Genomic DNA, 24,818 nt, shown 5'->3' with positions numbered 1-24,818 from the left:
TGTAACATATTAGAGTTTAATGAATCCCTAGTAGATTTGTATGAATACCCACATGCAAAGTACCTTGCTTTAAGACAAAGGGTCATAAAAATCCCACATTATATCCAAACCTCCCGCTTGGAATTTCAGGTTCTCTCATTGGTCAAGCCCATCCTGACAGGGGTGAATCTTCCAGACTTTAAAGGGATCACACACACATTACGCCTCTCTTCTGTAAATCTTGATTGCTGCATGTGTGGACGGCCTCTATGAGCCGGAGCGGGGGCGCCCGTGTCCAGTGGGCCCCCAATATTTAGAGCTGTGTGGGATCTCCCCAACCTAGGAAGATGGCTCTCGACCCCACAGAGTCAGACTTATACCACTGGAGTTCATTTCACTCAACCATGGAACTTATCATCATGAAAATGACCACGATCGGACATCTCTCTCTCTTCACTCCTGGCCGTCTCTGGATCCCCGTCTTTAAAGTGCGGCCTGCGGTTCCTCAGAACTGCTCACTCGGGAGAGAGGAAACAACCTCAGAGTTTCAAGGAACTGCAACTTTGGCCATCAAATGGAACCATCCAGGACTTCTTCAGAGGCTCCTTGAGATTCTCGTTCGGATGCAAGTATCGTTTCTTCCAAAACAGAGGTTTTGTGTAAGCTATCGTATGCTGTACTTTCGAGAAGAAACTGATGGTTCTTTCAGATGGTCAGCTCAGCCTCACCCCCTTTTCCTGTACTGTTCTAGCCATCCTTCTTCCCTACCCTGTATGAATGATTGTATGTTTGTTTGTTTAGATTAGTTATATGTAAGTCTGCATATCTGAAATTAAAGTTGTTGAAGTTCTGATCTTGTACTTCCAGGTGCCAGGTAGGGCTGCATCAAGTAATTATTTTGATATTCTATTAATCAGAGATTATTAGAATGATTAATCAACTATTTGTTTCATTATTTCCGAGACTATCTTTGATTATTCTCTTTATGGTACTTGTTAAAATGTTGAGTTACACCCATTCTAACTGATAATGACTGATAACTTGTTTGATATGCAAAATACAAATATGTCTGATTAATACGATTATAATGAGTTTACTTCCGTTAAATGATTGATTCTTGTTAGTTGTAACTAAATTAAGAAATAATCAAATGAATTAGATCTGCACTTGTTGATTCAATGAGCCAGAGTCGCATCATATCAACATAACTCTCTGATGAGTCACTGCGCATGCTCAGCAGCACTGCAACGGAATCACGTGGGTACAAACGGCAGAAGAAGAGGAGGGCTGTATCCGAAATCGCTCCCTATACCCTCCAATAGGGCACTATTTGAGGGGACAGCCATTTTAAGTGGTGTTCGAAACAGAGGTGGAAAGAGTAATAAAATATGCTAAGTAAAAGTATTGTTACTTCAATGAAATTTTACTTAAGATCAAGTAAAAGTAAAACATCTACTCAAGTAAAAGTAAAAAGTAACTAATTTAAAATTAAATAAAACAGCAGTGCTGGGTGGGGGATTCAAGTGTTATAAAAAAAAAAAAAACAAAAAAAAAAACAAGGGGATATAATTCTCAACCTGGTTGTTTTTATTTGAGGAAACAACTTTACAAATTAAAGTGCAATAAAAACAAATAAATAAGATACAATAAAAAAATAACCATATAAAACATTTAGGGATTTTTTTAGGCAAATAATTCCAAAAAACTTCAAACATCACAACCTGAATGTTGCATAAACTGTGAATTCAATAGCGAAGGGTTTCCTTCTCCGTTTTAATTTTGCAAGGCCTCCCTATGCCAGACATGTCCTCTTATTTATTAGCATCTTATTTATTTATTTACTTCCGCAGTAAAGAGAAAAGTATTTATTTATTAACCAAAACATTTGTTTTTGCCTTATTATTCTTTTACTGCATGTTATAAAAAAACTCAAAATTCAAACAAACTTTGAATTAAAACTTTAAATATACCTTATAACCTTAAAAAAACTCTGCTAAATTCTAACTTTTTAAAATTATATATACAGATTTAAACCTCCTGAATTCCTTACTTCAGACATTCTTTACAACTTCAGAGTTTTTTTTCTTAAATAAGTGAACCTGCCTTACCAAACAGGACAGGGAGATGCCAAAAGACCACTAAACCTATCCATTTGAACTTGACTGACTGAATAGCGGACTTATGCGTGCAGAATGTACGACTCTGATTTACACGAGTGTTATACATTAGGCACGCTCAAGTTTGTTATTACCTTGACATTAGCGCGACGGTTTGCTTCATGCATGAAGCCGAGAGATGTAAGTCTGCACAACTGTCGGTCTCCATCTTTCTTGAGTTAGCGCGCTGCGTTTGTTCTCCCGCTCACCAAGCAATCAGTAGTTTCCGGTGCGCGAGCTCCTCCTTCCCTCCACGCACATTTTTTTTTTTTATTAAATTTTTTTGTATTATTTTTTATTTTTTATTTTTTTTACTCTGTAACGGATGATATTTAAAATGTAGTTAAGTACAATACTTAAATCAAAACGTACGTAAGTAAAAGTAAAATTACAAAATTTAAAAGCTACGTTACTTTAAAAAGTTGAAGTAGACAAAAAACCTACTCAAGTTACGCGAGTAAATGTAATTTGTTACTTTCCACCTCTGGTTTGAAACCATAGTGGACGTTCTCGAGTGCACTCATTCAATCCCACAATGCACCGCAAAAACGAGTGTACAACCGATGTACGCTCAACAGCTAGGGATAACCCATAATGCACTGTGAGAGTCGCGCGCAGACTGAATTCCCGCGTCTCGCCAGACGATGGCGCCCGCAGCTGAATCATCCATCTGTTCATTTTACGACGCGCTCCTCCACTGCGTAATACAGCGTACAACACAGGTACAAATTCATTGTAAATTGATTATTAAATTGTTTAACCAGGATTTATACGTAAACTCCTTGACATAGTTCAAGATAAATCCTTTAATCTTACTATTCGAACTGTCCGTTTTAAATTATTGTTAAACAGTAAGCAATACTATGCAAAAGCAGCAGTTCTTCCAGTGCACTTAGTGTCCGAATTCACTCACTCGTTTTCATTCACTCCTAGAAAAGTGAATTGTTTGAGTGGACTAATGAAGGGAATAGTGAATAGGGTTTAGGGAGGCGATTTCGGATGCAGCCGAGCCAGCGGTTTGAACTGCTGCGTTTAACGTTCTTCGTCGTTGATACTGAGGGTAAGTACTTTATTGATATTATGTTCCGGTTTGCACTTAGTAACATGGGATAATAAGTAATTACACACTGTAGCGATGTTTCAAAGTAGGCTTATGTAAATTCCGTTGTTTTTGTCGTTATAAGTTTTACCTGAACGTTAGTATATCCGCTACAATTAGTGCATTTCTGTCACAATTCAATGCTTACCACGCCTAACAATTAACTACATAACCTACGTTCAACCTGAAGCCTACCCCAACATTGGGAGAGGAAAACTGGAGGAAAGAATGCACAGTCGAACACACCATGCAGTGAAGGTCACCAGCAGAGAAAAAATAATCACAATGTTTAGCTGTCCCCATGCTCTTCTGCTGTGAACCTCACCTTTGCATGGTAAGTAGTTTTTTTTAACAATCACATACACTAATGTATAACTAACTATCCTTGAATACTGAACTTTTCTTTCTCTTTCAATGACATGTATGTGGCAGTTCAGGAAGTGTTGCAAAGGAGAGTTTGTAGGTACTAATTACTTAAGCATTATAAACTAAACAATGCTTGGGAAGCGGCAGTGATTATGGTTGTGTACAGTAGTCAACATTTGAAGTGGCTTAAAACCTTTAATAAAATTTGGGTCACACTTTATATTATGTGGCCTTAACTACTTTCAGCATAAAATAAGTACAATGTTCTTATTGTGGTCATATTGTATTGCAAAACACTTGCTTGTATTAAGGTGGGATATGAGTAAGGTTATAGGGACAGGTTTGGTGTTAAGGTTGGGTTTTTCACAACTTTGATTAAGTTTTTTGTTGACTACTATATATTTAAATTATGCATGCACATTGAAGACATGGGCAGGACTTAAAACCCATGTGTATAGAGTTCACCCGTTACATTCTACACAGACAGTAACAGGTTCGGTATTCTTAAACTTTGCCACCACTAAAGTTGATTTAATCTTGTCCCCACCCTACAGGATGACACTGTACATACCATACCAGAGAAGCTTGTGTCATCAAGTCTCTGTGCATCTAATTGAATGAAGACCCTGAAAAACTAGTATTGGTGAGTTGATGAGAAAATAATTTCAAAAGCCATTCTGTGCTTGGGCCACGTTTATCCCTGTTTTCAACAACAAAAATTGTGACATGAGAGAACACTTAACTTTGTCAAATAATTGAGTTGGAAAATTGTTCATTAATAGGAAACTACTGGTACACTTAGACAAAGTTCTTATGTCTATTGGTTGATGTACTAAACCAATATATTTTTTTATTCATAATGGTTGAGCTCTCTTGGGGCCTAATTTACAAAACTTTGTGTAAAGCCCTACTAAAGATTTGAATTGATCTGAAATAATAATAAGAAATAAATTAAACAGCATCAGAAAACTATACTTGCATGCTTTTTTTTTATTGGAGTGCGTTATATTCTACGGTGGTTATAATGTTTTAGCTGCCTCATTAATTTTTAATATGGTTGCCAGATAAAATATAACTTTTTATATATAAATAATGCACTGCAATAACACACCAGCACCCACTGTGACCTCAATAATAAACAGAGAAGAATTATCACTTTTCTGACAGTTTCAACTTAAAAACTGAGAAATTATAACCTCTGATTCACATCAGAGCTCCTGTATTGGATTTAAGTTTACTGTACAGGTGTACATAATAAAGTGGCCAATAAGTGTATAAGCAATTCTTGTAATAATTTTTGTTTGTGATCTTTTATGTCTTTCGCCCCACAGGATTCAGACATCGAGTCAAAATGTACCATGCATGGCGCAAACTGTGATGGGAGTGTATGTCATACTGAAGGAGGGAACGCTTCCTAACATTGACCCACAGGACATTGGTGTCCTAACTGAAGGTGTGGAAGTCAGGCTTGTGCTGTTATTTGGACTGATATGCTGTTTGAATCCTGTTTTGCAAACACTCAAATGGATTGGAGACTTAAAGTGAAGAAAGCAGTTTAAACTTATTTGTATGTGTATGTTAAAACTGAATGAAAAAATAAAAATGTTTAATTGTTTGCGTGTTTTATGTGGTTTTTCTGTAGATGTAATGTTTTGGTTCTTAGTTCTTTCACCTAAAACAGATCTAATTGAAACAACAAGATGGGTATTAATTAAAGTACCAAAACTATGCAAGACATTAACATGTAACAAGGCAGAATTTTGTTGAATTGAAGTGCTTTTACTGACATAATTGACTAACACGATTCAAACATTTTGATTCAATTAGTTGGAAAGAAGCTACAATGACATGTTAAAACAATGTTAAATCTACAAGTTTAAATCGCATTCATATAACATATTCAAACCTTTCCAAGTTTATTTGATTGTTTTATATGGGTGCTACGATTAAATCATGTTCATTGAACAATTTTTTTTTTTTTTTTGAGTGCAGTGTAAGATGATGTACAGGTCTGAGCCAAACATTAATAATTTTAAGACCTTTTCAATAATTAACCTTATAATATACATATACATGTATATATATATATATATATATATATATATATATATATATATATATATATCTTCTTTGAGTCTAAAGTAATGACGTATATATGTACAGTGCCAGCCTGTAGATGTTACGGGTGCTGGATGGAGGCGACAGAACACGAAATATAAATCCTTGGACGGAACAGAGTAACATCCACACATGATAAACAACATCAAAGACCAACAGTGAAATGAATACATGGGCAAACTTATAAAGGGTGTGCTAATGATTAAGACAGGTGTCGGATAACACTTACGAGGGCAAAACTAAAGTAAACAGATAAACGGGGAGACACCAAGTATACAAACAGACAGAACTGTGACATTACACCCTTCTCCCGGAAGGCGTGTCCTCACACTGTGCATAACAACAATAAAAAGACAAGAAGGACGTGAGGGGCGAAAATGCAGGGACATAGAGTCTATAAGGGAGGAGGCTTTGGCGGAGGACGGACACCCGGGAGAGAGACAATAAACAGAGTCCAGAGGGCAAACAGAACAGTCCAGGGAGGTGACGATTGTGGGAGGAGCCAAGGAGGAGACAGGAGGGACCCGGAGCAAGAGGAACCAAGCATGATCCAGACCGCAGCCATGAAGATGACCCACGGTGGAGCCGACAGAGGGAGGAGTCATGGCTGAGGAATGGCTGACGATTCCAGGGGGCCGACCATTAGAAGCAGAACAGGTGGCGGTGGAGCCTGAGGCGGAGAAAGAGAGCCGAAGATCCTGGACAACACAGAGGATCCGGAGGGCCAAGGCAGAGCCTGAGCCTGAGGTAACGGTGGGACGAAGACTGACCAGGGTGGAGCTGTAGACGAGGGAGCCCAGTGGAGCTGGTGAACTGACAGGGCGCTGAGAGCCGTGGTAGAGCGGCAAGGTTGGAGGGCCGAGGCGGAGTTCTGGACTCTGAGGCTGGAGACGGAGATGGGGGATCCTCTGTGACGTTTGTGCTGGCTACTGTTTACAGGCCACCAGGGCATCATACAGACTTTATTAAATAATTGGCTGATTTTCTATCCGAGTTAGTGTTGGCCGCAGATAAAGTCTTAATAGTGGGTGATTTTAACATCCATGTTGATAATGAAAAAGATGCATTAGGAACAGCATTTATAGATATTTTGAACTCTATTGGGGTTAGACAACACGTGTCAGGTCCTACTCATTGCCGAAATCATACTCTAGATTTAATACTGTCACATGGAATTGATGTTAATGGCGTAAAAATTCTGCAGCAAAGTGATGATATCTCAGATCATTATCTAGTCTCTTGTATACTCCAGATAGCTAAAACTGTAAATTCAACTCCTTGCTACAAGTACGGTAGAACCATCACTTCTACTACAAAAGACTGCTTTGTCAGTTATCTTCCTGATTTATCTGAATTCCTCAGCATATCTAATAGCTCAGAAAAAACTTGATGATGTAATAGAAACTATGGACTCTGTCTTTTTTAGCACTTTAGATACAGTTGCTCCAGTGCGCTTAAAAAGATTAAGAAAAACAGTGTAACACCGTGGTATAACTATCACACTCGTGCCCTAAAGAGAAAAGCACGGAAAATGGAACGCAGCAGGAGAAAAACAAAACTAGAGATTTTTCGTACTGCTTGGTGTGAATGTAATTTATCTTATAGAAAAGCATTAAAAACTGCCAAGTCGGATTACTTTTCGTCTCTCTTAGAAGAAAACAAACATAACCCTAGGTATTTGTTCAGTACCGTGGTTAAATTAACGAAAAATATAGCAGCAACAGGTGCAGACATTTCCCAACAGCACAGCAGTAATGACTTTATGAAATACTTTACTTCCAAGATAGACACTATTAGAGATAAAATTGTAACCATACAGCCGCTCGCTACAGTATCGCATCAGGTAATGCGCTGTAGATCTCCTGAGGAACAATTCCACTCATTCTCCATTATCGGAGAGGAAGAATTGTATAAACTTGTTAAATCATCTAAACCCACAGCATGTATGTAAGACCCTATTCCATCTAATCTACTAAAGGAGGTACTTCCAGAAGTCATATCCTCTTCAGAATATAATTAATTCGTCACTATCGTCAGGATATGTTCCCAAAACCTTCAGACTGGCTGTTATTAAGCCACTCATTAAAAAAACCATAACTTGACCCCGCTGAATTAATTAATTACAGACCAATTTTGAATCTCCCTTTTCTGTCAAAGATACTAGAAAAGGTAGTATCCTCACAATTATGATCCTTCTCAGAGAAAAATGGCACCTGTGAGGATTTCCAGTCAGGTTTTAGACCGTATCATAGTACTGAGACTGCTCTTATTAGAGTTACAAATGACCTGCTCTTGTCAACCGATCGTCGTTGCATCTCTCTATTAGTGCTACTGGATCTTAGTGCTGCGTTTGATACTATTGACCACAACATTCTTTTAAATAGACTTGAAAATTATGTAGGCATTAATGGTAGTGCACTGGCATGGTTCAAATCATACTTATCTGACTGTCATCAGTTTGTGGCAATAAATGAAGAGGTATCATTTAAATTCGCAAGTGCAGTATCGAGTACCTCAAGGCTCAGTACTAGGGCCATTACTTTTACATGTTACCCTTGGGAGATATCATCAGGAAACACGGTGTTAGCTTTTACTGTTATGCTGATGATACTCAGATGTATATTTCTTCACAGCCTGGCGAAACATACCAATTTGAAAAACTAACAGAATGCCTAGCTGATATAAAACAATGGATGGCGAATAACTTCTTACTGTTAAATTCTGAAAAAACAGAGGTGTTAATTATTGGACCTAAAACCTCCACAAGTAATAACCTAAAACACAGTCTAATACTAGATGGCTGCTCTGTAAATTCGTCGTCATCAGTTAGGAACCTAGGTGTCCTATTCGAGAGCAATCTCTCCTTTGAAAGCCACATTTCTAGCATTTACAAAACAGCATTTTTCCATCTTAAAAATATATTGAAATTACAACCTATGCTATTAATGTCAAATGCCGAAACATTAAGTCATGCGTTTAATAAACAAAGTCAAGCTTAATAAACAAACTCCAGCTGGTCCAAAATGCAGCAGCAAGAGTTCTGACTAGAACCAGAAAGTATGACCATATTAGCCCGGTTCTGTCAACACTGCACTGGCTCCCTAAAACATTGTATAGATTTTAAAATCTTTCTAATTACTTATAAAGCCCTCAATGGTTTAGCTCCTCAGTAACTGAGCGAGCTCCTATCGCATTATAGTCCCTTACGTCCGCTGCGTTCTCAAAATTCTGGCAATTTGATAATACCTAGAATATCAAAATCAGCTGCATTTTCTTATCTAGCGCCAATCTACCTAACAATGTTCAGGAGGCAGACACACTGTCAGTTTAAATCTAGATTAAAGACACATCTCTTTAACCTGGCTTACACATTAACATATTCCTCTAACTCAAATCCGTTAAAGGATTGTTAGGCTGCATTAATTAGGTCAACCGGAACCGGGAACTTCCCATAACACCTGATGTACCCGTTGCATCGCATAAAGAATGGCATCTACGCTAATATTAGTCTGTTTAATTCTTATTCCAAGGTCACCGTAGCCACCAGACCCAGCCTGTATCAGATGGTCACCGCAGTCCCCGGGATCCAGTCCGTACCCAGCTAAGATCATGGATCACCACCTGGAGATGACTTCTATAGCCCTGAATGTCAACCAGATGAGCTCCAGAGACGGATCATCACTAAAGACCTCGCCAACCTAGGCGGCCATCGGTACTACACCACAGGAACCTGATGAGTTCTCTACAATCTGACATTGGTACAAACTGCTGCTTTGGTCTGGCCAGAGGACAACTGGTCCCCCAACTGAGCCTGGTTTCTCCCAAGGTTTTTTTCTCCATTTCTGTCACCTGTGGAGTTTTGGTTCCTTGCCGCTGTCGCCTCTGGCTTGCTTAGTTGGGGACACTTTACATCGATATTGTATACTATTTGAATTAAACTTGACGATGATATATTGATATATGATATATTGACATTGATGAACTACCTTTAACTGAAAATGGATTGTTTACAATAATGCGTTACTTACACACTATTGTGCTGTTTAAATACTGTGCAGTTGCTTTGACACAATCTGTATTGTTAAAAGCGCTATATAAATAAAGGTGACTTGACTTGACTGGACAAACAGACAGAACTGTGACAGTAGGTTTGTGGGTCCCACGGCAAGATCATGCAAATGGGCCACACTAGTCTGGTCTATGATTAGTCTAGTCATAGAAATTTGATGAGTGAAGAGAAAGCACATAAAATGTCTATTTCATTATTTAAGTGTGAATGCATATTAATTGTAACACATTCAACAAACATATGCTAAAATATTTTAACAAATAAAAAAATAGGAGTGCAAGTGAGCTTGAGAAAACAGATAAGCATGAAACTCAAATAAAATATAAATGAAGTATACACAAAAACTAAATAAAATAAACAGCGCATAAATAAAATAAACTTAGGCCTATATTCATTAATGATAAGAAATGAAGGTTGTTTTGCTTATTTTTAAGGATTGATTGATGATCACAAGAATGCAATAAATTTCCAAAAATAAATACATTAATTTGAAAGGATACCTTTTTTTACTCCCCTCACTTTACTGCCAACCTAGACAGCTGCCTAGTTTGCTTATAGGCACACACCTCATCTCACCTCTTTGAAGATCCTTGGAAGACAGCCTTAGTTTTGTGTCCTTTATTCACATATGTATGGGTAAGGCTGATTGGCCTTTTACCTATGAGAAATCCTTCGTCATGCCAATGTCTCCTAGATGCAGTAGCTCTCTCTAAAACTAGAAAGAAAAAGCAATTACTGCTAGTATTCCCTGCACATTATAGAAGAAATGTGAGTTAGATCACTGCAGTGACTGTGGAGAGAAACTGTCAAACATGTTTTATCCCATTGTGAAGCAGATCAAAGAGAAACAAACCAGCTGGTTAAAAAACTATAGAGATATGGAAATCAGTGTCATTTTAGCTAAAGCTATTTTTTAGAATGCAAAAGGTGTATTTCCTTCTAAAATAGTTGAGAGATACAGGTTTAATTAATAACAGTATATAGTTATTATTACTATTTGCTTTGATTCTTCCCCGCGTTCATCGAGGCTTCACACTCCATCCCCGTAGGTGGCGGAATCGCACTTTAAAGCTGGTTTGCCAACCGACAAACATAAAAGAAGAAGTTACCAGTAGCGTCATAACACTGCTTTGAGTCTTCTGAGGTGGGACAATTAGTTTATTTATACAATTATATAAAAAAACAGTTTGTTAAAGCAACGTTTTACGGTGTCATTTCTGTGTTGTTTTAATGTGGCACAGCTCTATTTGTGCGTCTTTTCTGGCTTCTGCTATCTGAAATAAACATTTAGCCTAGCAGTAGGGTTGTCTATCCGAATTATCACACAATTGTCCCGTTTTTAAGGCATCACTTTTTCCCATATACGCAGGCATTCGTCGTATGACCAATACGAATAAAAACTCTAAATTATTTTTTTGGACACATCATTGTTTGGTTTTCAAAGGTTTGCTGCAGGCGTTAAGACCCAGCAGAGTCCTCAGCGCGGCTGGTCGCTCCTGAGTCACAGGGAGAGATTGATTTTTATTATGCATATTAGTGTACAGTCGTGGCCAAAAGTTTTGAAAATGACACAAATATTATTTTCACAAAGTTTGCTGCTCAACTGCTTTTAGATCTTTGTCTCAGTTGTTTCTGTGATGTACTGAAATATAATTACAAGCACTTCATACATTTCAAAGGCTTTTATCGACAATTACATGACATTTATGCAAAGAGTCAGTATTTGCAGTATTGACCCTTTGTTTTCAGGACCTCTGCAATTCGACTGGGCATGCTCTCAATCAACTTCTGGGCCAAATCCTGACTGATATCAACCCATTCTTTTATAATCACTTCTTGGAGTTTGTCAGAATTAGTGGGTTTTTGTTTGTCCACCCGCCTCTTGAGGATTGACCACAAGTTCTCAATGGGATTAAGATCTGGGGAGTTTCCAGGCCATGGACCCAAAATGTCAACGTTTTGGTCCCCGAGCCACTTAGTTATCACTTTTGCCTTATGGCCCGGTGCTCCATCGTGCTGGAAAATGCATTGTTCTTCACCAAACTGTTGTTGGATTGTTGGAAGAAGTTGCTGTTGGAGGGTGTTTTGGTACCATTCTTTATTCATGGCTGTGTTTTTGGGCAAAATTGTGAGTGAGCCCACTCCCTTGGATGAGAAGCAACCCCACACATGAATGGTCTCAGGATGCTTTACTGTTGGCATGACACAGGACTGATGGTAGCGCTCACCTTTTCTTCGCCTTTTTTCAGAAGCCCCAAACAATTTGAAAGAGGCTTCATCGGAGAATATGACTTTGCCCCAGTCCTCAGCAGTCCATTCGCCATACTTTTTGCAGAAGATCAATCTGTCCCTGATGGTTTTTTTTTTTTTTTTTTTTTTTTTGAGAGAAGTGGCTTCTTTGCTGCCCTTCTTGACACCAGGCCATCTTCCAAAAGTCTTGGCCTCACTGTGCGTGCAGATGCGCTCACACCTGCCTGCTGCCATTCCTGAGCAAGCTCTGCACTGGTGGCACTCCGATCCCGCAGCTGAATCCTCTTTAGGAGACGATCCTAGGGCTTGCTGGACTTTCTTGGACGCCCTGACAAGCCTTCTTAACCAGTTTTTTTTTCGGGATTAAGTTAATTTTCATGGCAAAGAAGGACTATGCAATTCATCTGATCACTCTTCATAACATTCTGGAGTATATGCAAATTGCTATTATAAAAACTTAAGCAGCAACTTTTCTTATTTCCAATATTTATGTAATTCTCAACTTTTGGCCACGACTGTAGATCAGGGGGGTCCAATACTGTTCCTGGAGATCTACCTTCCTGCAGAGTTCAGCTCCAGGCCTGGTCAAACACAACTGATTTAACTAATTAGGATCTGAACTGAAGTAGCAGGAAGGTGTGTTTGATCAGGGTTGGAACTGAACTCTGCAGGAAGGTAGATCTTCAGGAACAGTGTTGGGCACCCTTGGTGTAGATATATTGTACTTAATTCGCAAACCCAAGTTATTACTACACGACTGGTGATGAATTAATTTTTTTTTTGTGAAATTAAATTGTACATATAGGCTAAGCAGTACAGTACACATACTTTGTGTGTCCCTTATTTTCAACAATGTGAGAAACTACTGTTGAATTCATTGAGGCCTGAGTGACTTTCTGTGTTGTTTGTTTGTATGATTGTTAACAGGAGTTTTCCTGGCTCAAAATTAGGTGGAGGTGGTAAAATACTATGCACACGGGCAAGAGTACAGCATTTCCACTGACTGAAGAAAACATGTCACAAACACGCATTTTAGGTACTTCAAAAATAATGTAATAATAAGATACATTTTATTTTGGTAACAGTGTCAGTTTTTTTTTCCCACACTGAAAAACTCTTATTAGTATACTTTCTGTTAAGCTTTTGTATATTTTAAATTATTAAGCAAATCGCATAAAGGGCAAGTTCCTTTGTGTTTTATATAATGGCCAGTAGGAGGTGCTCTAGATCTATGTTTTCCTTGATCAGTTGTCCCTGAAGAGATATACTCAACTTAAACTCACTAAAGATGTGCAAACAGTCAGATAAAACAAGCTGCATGTCATGCCATGATTGGTTTCTGAGATTGGCAAAATTGAGAGATCACCAATCCATTCATTAGAAGCAATTATTGGCCGATAGCAATCGGTAGCTGATCTTATTGAAGTTGTCCAAAAAATGAGAATGCTTTATATTTGTAAGCACTTCAAATAATAAAAAAAAGCATAAGTGTTTTCCACTTCTTGCTCTGTTGTACTTTGACAGATAATAGTGCTAGTGCTAGTGAATGCCTCTGACAAGAGTTTTCCTCGGCATGTAACTTGCATTTTATGGTTATATACTTAGCTGTTAAATGTTAGAAAGTCTAGAAAGATATCATACTTAGAATATGTAAATTAATTTTAAGATGAATAAATAACTTTACATTTTGATAGATGGATAAATATAAACAACAAGATTTAAGTGAGTGAATTAATGAAAGCATCAATTTGGTAATTTTTTTTTTTTTTTTTTTTGATTTTGGCAGATCTGCTCCTTCAACCACGCAGGAATTTACCAACAGTTCAGCTCGTCCCACGACAGTTTCTGAAAAAATCTGAAAACATGACTGATCCAGAACCCTGCGCAATAAAACAGGAAGATACTGAACGACAAATAGGTTGGTGTATATTCTTCTTTCTTCACTAAGTTTATAAAACTTCAAGATGTTCATCAGATTTAGTGCAATTCGGCAGTTAGAAAAAATCATAAAAGCTGTGAGTGTGTGTTATAGCTGCACTACAAAAAAGACACAAAGTTACAAGTTACAGTGGTTCATTGTTTTGATGATTATGTTGAGTTAAGGCTCCGCTTTTTAGCGTGAGCCTGAAAATGAATTCTGCAAATTCTGTGTGTCTCTGTTTGTGTGTTTCGTTTGCTACACGCATACTGAAGCACACGTGACACTCACTGTGTTTTCTGCCTCTATATGTATATATATATATATATATATATATATATATGATTTTGAAAAGCCTATTGACTTCTGCTGTTTATCTTAGATGACTGTGGAAATTTCATGTTTATTTGGTTCCACAGTGTTTCCTGATTTTTATTTATTTAAATTGTTTTTTATATTTTATTTTATATAACATCAAGGTGTATGCCATGCTTCCAAGCTTTCTTATTCATTTTGCTATAAAAACTTTTTACATTTCTTATTTATTTGGTTCTACTTTGTGTAAGTTATTTGTTATTTTATATTAGACATATGTTGTATTTTTATTTTGTTAATAAAAGTTTGTTACAATATCGTAAAATGTAAATTGTGCATGGTGCTATTTAAAAGCAAAGACCTGTGAGGAAAAGAGCAAAAACTCAATCAAACTAAAAACAAACTGCTTTATGCCAATTTGCAGCTAATTTAAAAGTTTGAAAGTAAAATGTGCACGGTGCATTTAAAAGTAAAGGAATATGAGGAAAAGAGGAAAAACTCAAACAACTGCTTGTTGCCAAATTGTCACTGATTTGAAAGTAAAAGTAAAATGCGCACAAATGCTTTTACAAAGCTATTTAAAACTGAAGGAAAGTGAGGAAAAGAGGGAATGCTCAATCAAACTAAAAAAAAAAACAACTGTTGATGTCGAATTGCAGCTAATTTGAAAGTGAAAGTAAAATGCACATGGCACATTTACAAACTATTTAAAAGTGAAGGACTATGAGGAAAAAAAGGGAAATCTCAACCGAACTAAAAACCAACCACTGCTTAAAGCTGAATTGCCGCTGATTTAAAATGAAAAAAAAATATATGCACAACGCTTTTACAAGTTATTTAAAACCAAAGGAAGGTGAGGAAAAGATGGTAAACTCAAACTAAAAACAAACAACTACTTGACGCCGAACTGGAGCTAATTTGAAAGTGAAAGTAAAATGTGCATGGCACATTTAAAAGTGAAGGAATATTAGGGAAAGAGGGGAAAACTCAACCGAACTAAAAACAAACATCTGCTTGATGCTGAATTGCTGCTAATTTGAAAGTGAAAGTAAAATGTGCACAACACTTTTACAAGTTATTTAAAACTGAAGGAAAGTGAGGGAAAAAGGAAAAATTCAAACTGTTGATGTGGAATTGCAGCTGATTTGACAGTAATGGTAAAATGTGCACGGCGCATTTACAAATTATTTAAAATTCAAGGAACATGAAGAAAAGAGGGAAACCTCAGACAAATTAAAAATAAACAATTGCTAGTTGCTGAATTGTTGCTAATTTGAAAGTAGAATTAAAACTGGCCACTGCACGATTGACCCTTCGCAAACAGCTTGATTGACAGGCGATCTGGCCAATCATAATGCCGAATCTGCCATTTTGTCCAACAAACAAATCAGACAGGAGCGTAGAATAAGAAAGTCTCTTTGACTTAGACTTGAATTTCTTTTTTAACCTAAAATTTAAAAGTGTGCATGATGTTTTTCCACAGTTGAAATAAAATGTTCGTTCATGTCTTTTCATGCTTAAAATAAAGAACAAAACTAAAGACGATCGGTTCGTGTGTCGATCTAATAAGGCAATACATTGAAGAGCTACAAAATGGTATTTATTGCTTGAATTTGTTTAAAATGACATTTTAAAGCTGAGAGCTTTTTCTTACAAGAAGTAGCCTTTTCTGTCTGTGTGTTGCCAGTTTCCTTTTTGCTCTTGTTTGTTGAACGTAGCAACAATAACCAATGGTAGCCAAGGATCAATTATTTTAAATCTATCATGTCTAAATGAGTTTAGTTTAAATCCGGTAAGCGATGTGTGCTGTTCAGGTCTCACCTGCACATGAGCGCTCTCAGCACCCGGGAAACGACGGAATAAATGACTGCTTATATTTTACATTTATTATTATTATTATTATTATTATTATTATTATTATTAACCAATCATTTTTACTTTAATTTTTAGATTTGACAGAAGAGAACAAGGAGACTGAAGAACTGATTAAAGAGGGGGAGAGCCATCATGTAAAAACTGAAGAAACATCCTCATTGACAAGAACAGACAAAATATGGCCTGAGTGTGAAAAGAGACTCTCATGCAAGCAAAACCTTGATCTTCATATAAAATGTCGTCTTGAAGGGAAGCTGTTCACGTGTGATCAGTGTGGGAAGAGTTTCACACAAAAAGGAGACCTTGATGCACACCTAAAAACCCACCCAGGAGAGAAGCAAGAAAACTGTCACCAAAACCAAAACACCAGAAGATTTTTTAGGCCACATTTCCTGAAGGACCACCTAAAAGTTCATTTGAAGGACAAGACTTTCATATGTGGTTTATGTGGAAAGAGTTTTAGACGGATGGCTGCATTAAAGATACACCAGAAAAGACACAGCGGTGTGAAGGATCATGCTTGCTCTCAGTGTGGGAAGACTTTTTTTACATATGATGCGATGAAAGTGCACCAGACAGTTCACACTGCAGAAAGACCTTACAAGTGTTCACACTGTGGCACGAGATTCAAACGACCAGAATATCTGAGAATACATGAGAGCATCCACACTGGAGAGAAGCCACACACATGCGATCAATGTGGGAAGAGCTTCAGACTAAAAGTACAGCTTAAACAACACATGAATATCCACACTGGAGAGAAGCCACACGCATGTGATCAGTGTGGAAAAACATTTGCGCATAAAGGAAACCTTAGCAAACACATGAGATTCCACACTAGAGAGAAACTATACACATGTGATCAGTGTGGAAAAACTTTTGTGTATAAACAAAACCTTATAGACCACATGAATATCCACACTGGAGAGAAGCCATACACATGTGATCAGTGTGGGAAGAGTTTCACACGAAAAGAATACCGTGATGCACACCTAAAAGCCCACACTGGAGAGAAGCCACACACATGTGATCAGTGTGGAAAAACTTTTGTGTATAAACGAAACCTTATAGACCACATGAATATCCACACTGGAGAGAAGCCATACACATGTGATCAGTGTGGGAAGAGTTTCAGACTAAAAGAATACCGTGATGGACACCTAAAAACCCACACTGGAGAGAAGCCGTACACATGTGATCAGTGTGGGAAGAGTTTCACACAAAAAGGAGCCCTTAATGTACACACAAGGATCCACACAGGAGTGAAGCCGTACACATGTAATCAGTGTGGAAAGAGTTTCAGACTTAAGCAAACCCTTAAAGAACACATGATGATCCACACTGGAGAGAAGCCATATGCATGTGTTCAGTGTGGGAAGAGTTACACACAAAAAGGAGCCCTTAATGTACACATGAGGATCCACACTGGAGAGAAGCCATACACATGTGATCAGTGTGGGAAGAGTTTCAGAAAATGTGATGTTTTTAAAAAACATCTGCTTACTCATTCTAGAGAGAGACTAGATAACTGTGACCAAAGCAGTAGAACGTTTCTAAAGGACCGTCTGAAAGTTCATACGAAGGAGAAGCCTTACTTATGTTGTTTATGTGGAAAGAGTTTTAGTCAGATGGTTGCATTAAAGATACACCAGAAAAGACACAGCGGTGTGAAGGATCATGCTTGCTCTAAGTGTGGGAAGACTTTTTTTACATATAGTGCGATGAAAGTGCACCAGACAGTTCACACTACAGAAAGACCTTACAAATGTTCACGTTGTGACAAGAGATTCAAACGGCCAGAGTATCTAAGAATGCATGAGAGGATCCACACTGGAGAGAAGCCGTACACATGCGATCAATGTGGGAAGAGCTTCAGACTAAAAGAAATGCTTAATCAACACATGAAAGTCCACAATGGAGAGAGGCCGCATGCATGTGACCAGTGTGGGAAGAATTTCAGACAAAAAGGAAACCTTAACAAACACATGAAAATCCACACTGGAGAGAAGCTACACACATGTGATCAGTGCGGGAAGGGTTTCTTAGATAAAGGAAATCTTAAAGACCACATAAATACCCACACTGGAGAGAAGCCGTACTCATGTGATCAGTGCAGCATGAGTTTCGCAAATAAAGGAAACCTTATCAAACACTTGAAAAGACACACTGGGAAGAAGCCGCACACATGTGATCAATGTGGGAAGAGTTTTGCAGAAAAGGGAACCCTTATTGCACACAAGAGAACCCACAGTAGAGAGAAGCCTTATACCTGCGATCAGTGTGGAAATAGTTTCAAACGAAAAGAAAGCCTTCATGATCACATGAAAATCCACACTGGAGAGAAGCCGTACACATGTGATAAGTGTGGGAGGAGTTTCATACGAAGAGTAACACTTTACAAACACAAGAAAACCCACACTAGAGTGAAACGGCACCAGACAGTTCACACTACAGAAAGACTTTACGAGTGTTCACACTGTGACAAAAGGTTCAAACAGTCGACACATCTACAAATACATGAGACAATCCACACTGGAGAGAAGCCGTATGACTGCCATTCATGTGGGACGAGATTCACTCAGTTATCTTCTCTAATCTGTCATAAATTACATGTCTGCATATCTGAAATTAAAGTAAGTAGTTGAAGTTCTGATCCTGTACTTCCAGGTGCTAGGTAGGGCTGCATCAAGTAGTTATTTTGATATTCGATTAATCAGAGACTATTAGAATGATTAATCAACTATTTGTTTCATTATTTCAGAGATTATCTTTATTGATTATTCATTTTATGGTGCTTGTTATCCAAATGTTGGATTATACCCATTCTGACTGATAAATAAAACAAGAAAATCACTTCAGTTTTTGAAAATGTCTTTTTAATATGCTTGAGTAAACTAAATTATTATCGTGTTCAGGTTTTCTGTCCTCCTCAGAAGTCTTAAATACACCAACTTTGCTTAGACCTGAAACACAAAAATAAAAGGGCATTTCACAACACATAGAAGACTAAAATATTAATTTACAAACTATTATTACTTAGATCCCCTTGTGAGGATCAATCTTCAGAACAGTGAGACTTGCACGCTTGTATGAGTTCATTATAAAATTAAAGACAAAAATGTTTTCAGAGATGAAGGCATGTTATCTTTTTGTATGTGTGTGTAAAGGAATCTTTTAACACTAAATGCCAATAATGTGGCCACTGGGAGACAGACAGTTGTCATTTATTGCAATGCATTAGGCCTAACAGTATGCCAGTTAATGTAAAGATTTTTTTTTTTGTGCCATGACCATGGCGGCGGGAACATGTGCAACACACGCACTTACATCTAATTTCATTTAATTATTATTTTGAGCATAAAACATGTTGTTTAGTTGATGTTTCTCAGCAACCGCATGAAGTGTAAGAAGACGTACGGTCTGAGCCAGACATCAATCATTTAATTTAATTAACCTCACACACACACACACACACACACACACACACACATATATTAGGGATGCTCATTTCGGTTAATTTTCCTGACCGACAACCGCTGCTCGTTATCCGAACATTAACCGTTAACTGATAAAATTAGAATAATAAATTCGTTTAAAATAAAAATAGAATGCAGGAGTATCTGTGAAGATACATTAAAAATACAAGTAAATGTTTTATTTTAACGTGCAAACAGCAGCATACAGAGCAACAACAAAAACTGTATTGATATATACTCAAATTATCACGCATCAGCAGCGCTTCTGAACAGAAAAAATCTGAATTAAATAAAATAAATAAAACATATAGGCCTACACTAAATATATAAATTAAATAACTATCTAATTAAGATGACAAAACTAAAACACACTGGCGCATTGAAGAACGGTGCCGGTCTTGTTCTTCCTGTCGGACATAAAAATATATAGCAGGCCAGCCTCTACCTCAGTGTACCTAGTTTTTAACATGTGGCAAGAGGACCTGGCTGCAGACATACGGCGAGTGGAGCTCCACCGGAAATACGTCACCTCCACCCTCAAACCGGAAACACGTCACCTCAACTAAAATGAAAATGGCGTCGCGCACTTTAATTCAGGTAATTTTATTTTTAACGAGGTTATTATATCATATGTTTGTTTTGTGACAGCTTATATAGGCACAATGCTGCCTTGCAGACAACTCGAAATTAGGATTTTTTCCTGCTTCCAAATTAGAAATAATGCATATTTTAAAGATGGATTTCTCCGACACCACCTGTAAGGCGTCAATATACCTATGTTTTGGTGGCTAAATTTGTTAACATAACGTAATGTTACTGAATACTGAAAAGACACAAAAGTTTAGTAGCCTATGTATTGTAACGTAGAACTTTAAGAATGCATATGAGGAGTTTGTTTTCACTTAATTCCAGGCATAGGATTATCGTGGCTGGATATATCAACGATGGATCATTCATTGCATTTTAAAGGTATGTTGTCACTCAAAAAGACTAAACTAATTTACATGTGACATCTTCTTATTATAAATTTGAGTTTTTGTGCTATTTGTACTTCATGTTATACCGCACATTTGTGATGTAATTATAGTTAAGCTACAGTATAATGAAAAGACTTTCGGTGGCATTTAATGATGCACTGAGATTTTCACTTAAGCTCCCAAGCTGGACAAGTGCAAGTCAGATATTTGTTTGGTATTTAATAATATTCACACTTTGTTAAGGAATAAAATGTTTGCAATTGTATGTGTCCATTGAATAATTCTAGAAATTAAATAATTTTTTTCTAAGTAACCCTTAAATTAAGTGATCTTGAAGTACTTCTGGTATTGAAAGTGTTGGCATGAATGTTTGCGTGTTTTTCAATGGTGTTGTGGTATGTGTGTCTTATGTTTGTATTATCTTGTATTTTGTTACTTTTGTTGATATGGACCTAAGAGTCTGAAATAAAGGAATTAAATTAAGTTGACATGTAAATATCACATTTAATCTGTTTTTTTTTTTAATTATTATTATTATTTTTTAAACTTTTTTTCCCCAGACAAATATTTACACAGATGCAGATTACCGTGCCGTGCTTCAGGGCATTATCACTGCCCCTATTGTTCACGGACCATAATAAGACGCATTGATACGGAAAGGCCTTTGGTCTTGTGATATAATCAACATTAGGGCTTTTCACACTTGAAATTGTTAACCCAGGGTTATCCTAAACCCCGGATAAACGGAATCCTGGGTATTCATTAACAGACGTTTCACACTGCACATTCCTTTTTTCCCCGGGTTTACGTTCTAATTTGCATATTTGCGGTGTTACTGTACCTGATTGGACGTACGGCAAGGTGCAGGCAAACCTGCCACTTCCAGTTATGCTACGTTTAAAAAAAAATGTCGCCGCATAGGTCTTTAGCCGTTTTTAGCCTCATGAGACAAACAAAGGCAAAAAAAAAAACAAAGACAAAATAACAAGAGAAAGAAACAAAGGAGCAAAGTATATGAACATTTATTTGATTTTCTTTTAAGTTTCGAGAGACTAGTTTTTTACGTGTACAGTAGCGTCATTGTTTACAGTCGCATCCTCATCTCGGAAATAATGGGTCCCTCCCAGAAGTCATCACTGGTGGCGTTTCATTGTAAACGGCACATTCACTGACAGTGACTGGATTCGCCATTTTCGCATGACACAAACAACGTTTATGTATTTAGTAAACGCTTTGAAAGACCACATTAAGAAAGGAAACACTTCTCTACGAGACGCTATTGATCCAGAACGGAGAGTCGCAATTACATTACGTAATGCTCGCTGATTTCTGATTGGCTGTCTGTTGCTAAGCGTCCAGCAGCAACAAGCAAACACCGCTCCGTTTCACACTGAACAAACTTAGCACCGCATTGCGGGGTTAACACCGCAATTGCGGTGCTAACCCTGCTCCGGAGCAGGGTTTCATAACCCCGGGTAAAATGCGGTTAAAAGCAGTGTTTAGAACGCAGATAACCCAGGGTTAAGCACAGTGTGAAAAGCCCTATTCTGTCCTGCCTTGTGCCACCTCTTCAGCAGAGTCTGTCCTGCCTTGTGCCACCCCTTCAGCAGAGTCTGCCCTGCCTTGTGCCACCCCTTCAGCAGAGTCTGCCCTGCCTTGTGCCACCCCTTCAGCAGAGTCTGTCCTGCCTTGTGCCACCCCTTCAGCAGAGTTTGTCCTGCCTTGTGCCACCCCTTCAGCAGAGTCTGTCCTGCCTTGTGCCACCCCTTCAGCAGAGTCTGTCCTGCCTTGTGCCACCCCTTCAGCAGAGTCTGTCCTGCCTTGTGCCACCCCTTCAGCAGAGTCTGTCCTGCCTTGTGCCACCCCTTCAGCAGAGTCTGTCCTGCCTTGTGCCACCCTTTCAGCAGAGTCTGTCCTGCCTTGTGCCACCCCTTCAGCAGAGTCTGTCCTGCCTTGTGCCACCCCTTGAGCAGATTCTGTCCTGCCTTGTGCCACCCTTTCAGCAGATTCTGTCCTGCCTTGTGCCACCCCTTCAGCAGAGTCTGGTCCATCACAAGACCACTTGTATGCACTGCAGCCGGTGCAGGGTGCAGCAGAGGTTTGTGGGAAGTATGTAAAATGTCAACATTGCAATCTTAGTCTCCTCAAGAAAAATTATAATACACACCTCTTGAGGAGACATTCAGATTAGTCCCAGGATATCACAGAGGCCTGCCATCTGCAGAGCGTTACTGTAGATGAGAGAAATGGCAACTTTGCAGTGCAAAAAACTGGACATGGGTTTTCTGTGCCAGTCCATGTCCAGAGAAATACATGGGGGAAAATGCACATAGTTAAATGTGAGTTAGAGGAATGTGTGCAGTTTCAGTTGTTGGCCAGACAAAGTGGATTCAGCTATAGCTTGTGCTCTCACATTCGCTCTTTAGACTACTGTAAAGAGACTACTGCAGAGACGTTTCTCAAAGAAGACATTCTGAGGGATATGGTTACATTCAAATTCTTTGGAGAGGCAAAGGCAGCTAATTGTGTGAAGAGGCAAAAGGATGCTTGTGCAGCACATGTTCCTCTCTGTGTGCCTGTGGACTTTGGTGGGTCTTCATCACAGATATGCCTGTCAATCCATGAGCCAAGCATTCATAGTTTTTGCAGACTTGGGAGGATAATGATCACTTATAACACACAAAGGAACACCTGGCATTGTCCCTGCACGAAGCCACGGACATCTTGTCCACACATACACATTTCAAAGTGGCATCTTTTCCAAACCCAAAGACATCTCTTCAAGTCAGAGGTGCCCACAACACAAAGCCCTGAGAGTTGTAGTCTTCTGGACAATACTGGTACAAAGAGAAGTGTGCAGTACGTTTTCAAAGAGAAAAAAATTCCTGAAGCACTGCCAAAAGAAGTTACAACACAGAGAATGAAAATGGAATACCCAAAACAGTTCTTTCCTCTTGAGACAACTTGCCAGTTATGCACTGCACATCCTGTGCTTGCCGAGGCTGTGGTAGTCACGAAAAAAAGCTAGGATTGTCGGCATGATGGGCCTGATCGACAGTAAGTGAAATATGACTAATTTAATATGCAATCATGATGCCTAGTATTGTAATGGGTTGACATAAATGTGATTTTGGTGTTTTACAGACATTTCAACATACCATAGGATATGCCCACAGTGCAACATGGTGTATAGGTACCAGGAATGGAAAGATGGCATTCACAATTTTGATAACCACATTTTTCTCACCCTTGAACTTTGTGTGTTTCTCAGAGAAAATGTTACAGTGAGTATTCATATTTTCTCCTTTATTGGCTATGGGCTATATGTACATAAATATTACATATGTGACCCTGGACCACAAAACCATTCATAAGTGTAAATTTGTCGAAATTGAGATTCTTACGTCATCTGAAAGCTGAGTAAATAAGCTTTCCATTGATATATTGTTTATTAAAATAGGACAATGTTTGTCTGAGATACAACTATTTGAAAACCTGGAATCTAAGGGTGCAAAAAAATCTAAATATTGAGAAAATCGCCTTAAAAGTTTTCCAAATGAAGTTCTTCTTGTGTGTGTGTGTGTGTGTGTGTGTGAGAGAGAGAGAGAGTGTGTGTGTGTGTGTGTGTGTGTGTGTGTGAGAGAGAGAGAGAGAGAGAGAGAGAGAGAGAGAGAGAGAGAGAGAGAGAGAGAGTGTGTGTGTGTGTGTGTGTGTGTGAGAGAGAGAGAGAGAGAGAGAGAGAGAGAGAGAGTGTGTGTGTGTGTGTGTGTGTGTGTGTGTGTGTGTGTGTGTGTGTGTGTGTGTGTGTGTGTGTGTGTGTACCTGGTATTCATCACGTTATGGGGACCAAATGTCCCCACAAGGATAGGAATACCAGTAGATTTTGACCTTGTGGGGACATTTCTCAGGTCCCCATGAGGAAACAGGCTTATAAATCATGCACAATGAGTTTTTTTTTTTTTGATGAAGTAAAAGTGTGCACAATCTCCTGTGAGGGCTAGGTTTAGGTGTAGGGTAGGTGTAGGGCGTTAGAAAGTACGGTTTGTACAGTATAAAAACCATTACGCCTATGGAATGTCCCCATAAAACATGTAAACCCAACGTGTGTGTGTGTGTGTGTGTGTGTGTGTGTGTGTGTGTGTGTGTGTGTGTGTGTGTGTGTGAGAGGAAGAGAGAGAGAGAGAGAGAGTGTGTGTGTGAGAGTGAAATAAGTTTGTGTT

The 24,818-nt window shown here is 38.4% G+C and overlaps 2 protein-coding genes across 2 annotated transcripts in view; both read left to right on the top strand.

The window, feature by feature from the left end:
- Window positions 1–24,818, top strand: part of LOC141338024 (SLAM family member 6-like) — a 384,898-nt gene that overhangs the window by 301,197 nt on the left and 58,883 nt on the right. The gene's annotated exons all lie outside the window — the stretch shown is intronic.
- Window positions 12,522–19,003, top strand: LOC141338593 (uncharacterized). The gene is made up of 3 exons (XM_073844194.1): window positions 12,522–13,073; window positions 13,824–13,955; window positions 16,221–19,003. The coding sequence occupies exons 1-3, from the start codon at window positions 13,007–13,009 to the stop codon at window positions 18,788–18,790; spliced, it is 2,769 nt and encodes a 922-aa protein (XP_073700295.1). The 5' UTR covers window positions 12,522–13,006; the 3' UTR covers window positions 18,791–19,003.

The sequence above is a fragment of the Garra rufa genome, chromosome 7, assembly GCF_049309525.1.
Source record: "Garra rufa chromosome 7, GarRuf1.0, whole genome shotgun sequence".
Taxonomy (NCBI): Eukaryota; Metazoa; Chordata; class Actinopteri; order Cypriniformes; family Cyprinidae; genus Garra; species Garra rufa.
This window is presented reverse-complemented; position numbering and strand designations above follow the sequence as displayed.

Excerpts from the sequence above, each read along its gene's own strand:
- LOC141338593 (XM_073844194.1), top strand. The coding sequence starts at position 13,007 with ATGCACACGGGCAAGAGTACAGCATTTCCACTGACTGAAGAAAACATG. Across the intron at positions 13,074-13,823 it reads GTCACAAACACGCATTTTAG|ATCTGCTCCTTCAACCACGC; the intron begins GTACTTCAAAAA and ends TGATTTTGGCAG. Across the intron at positions 13,956-16,220 it reads AGATACTGAACGACAAATAG|ATTTGACAGAAGAGAACAAG; the intron begins GTTGGTGTATAT and ends TTTAATTTTTAG.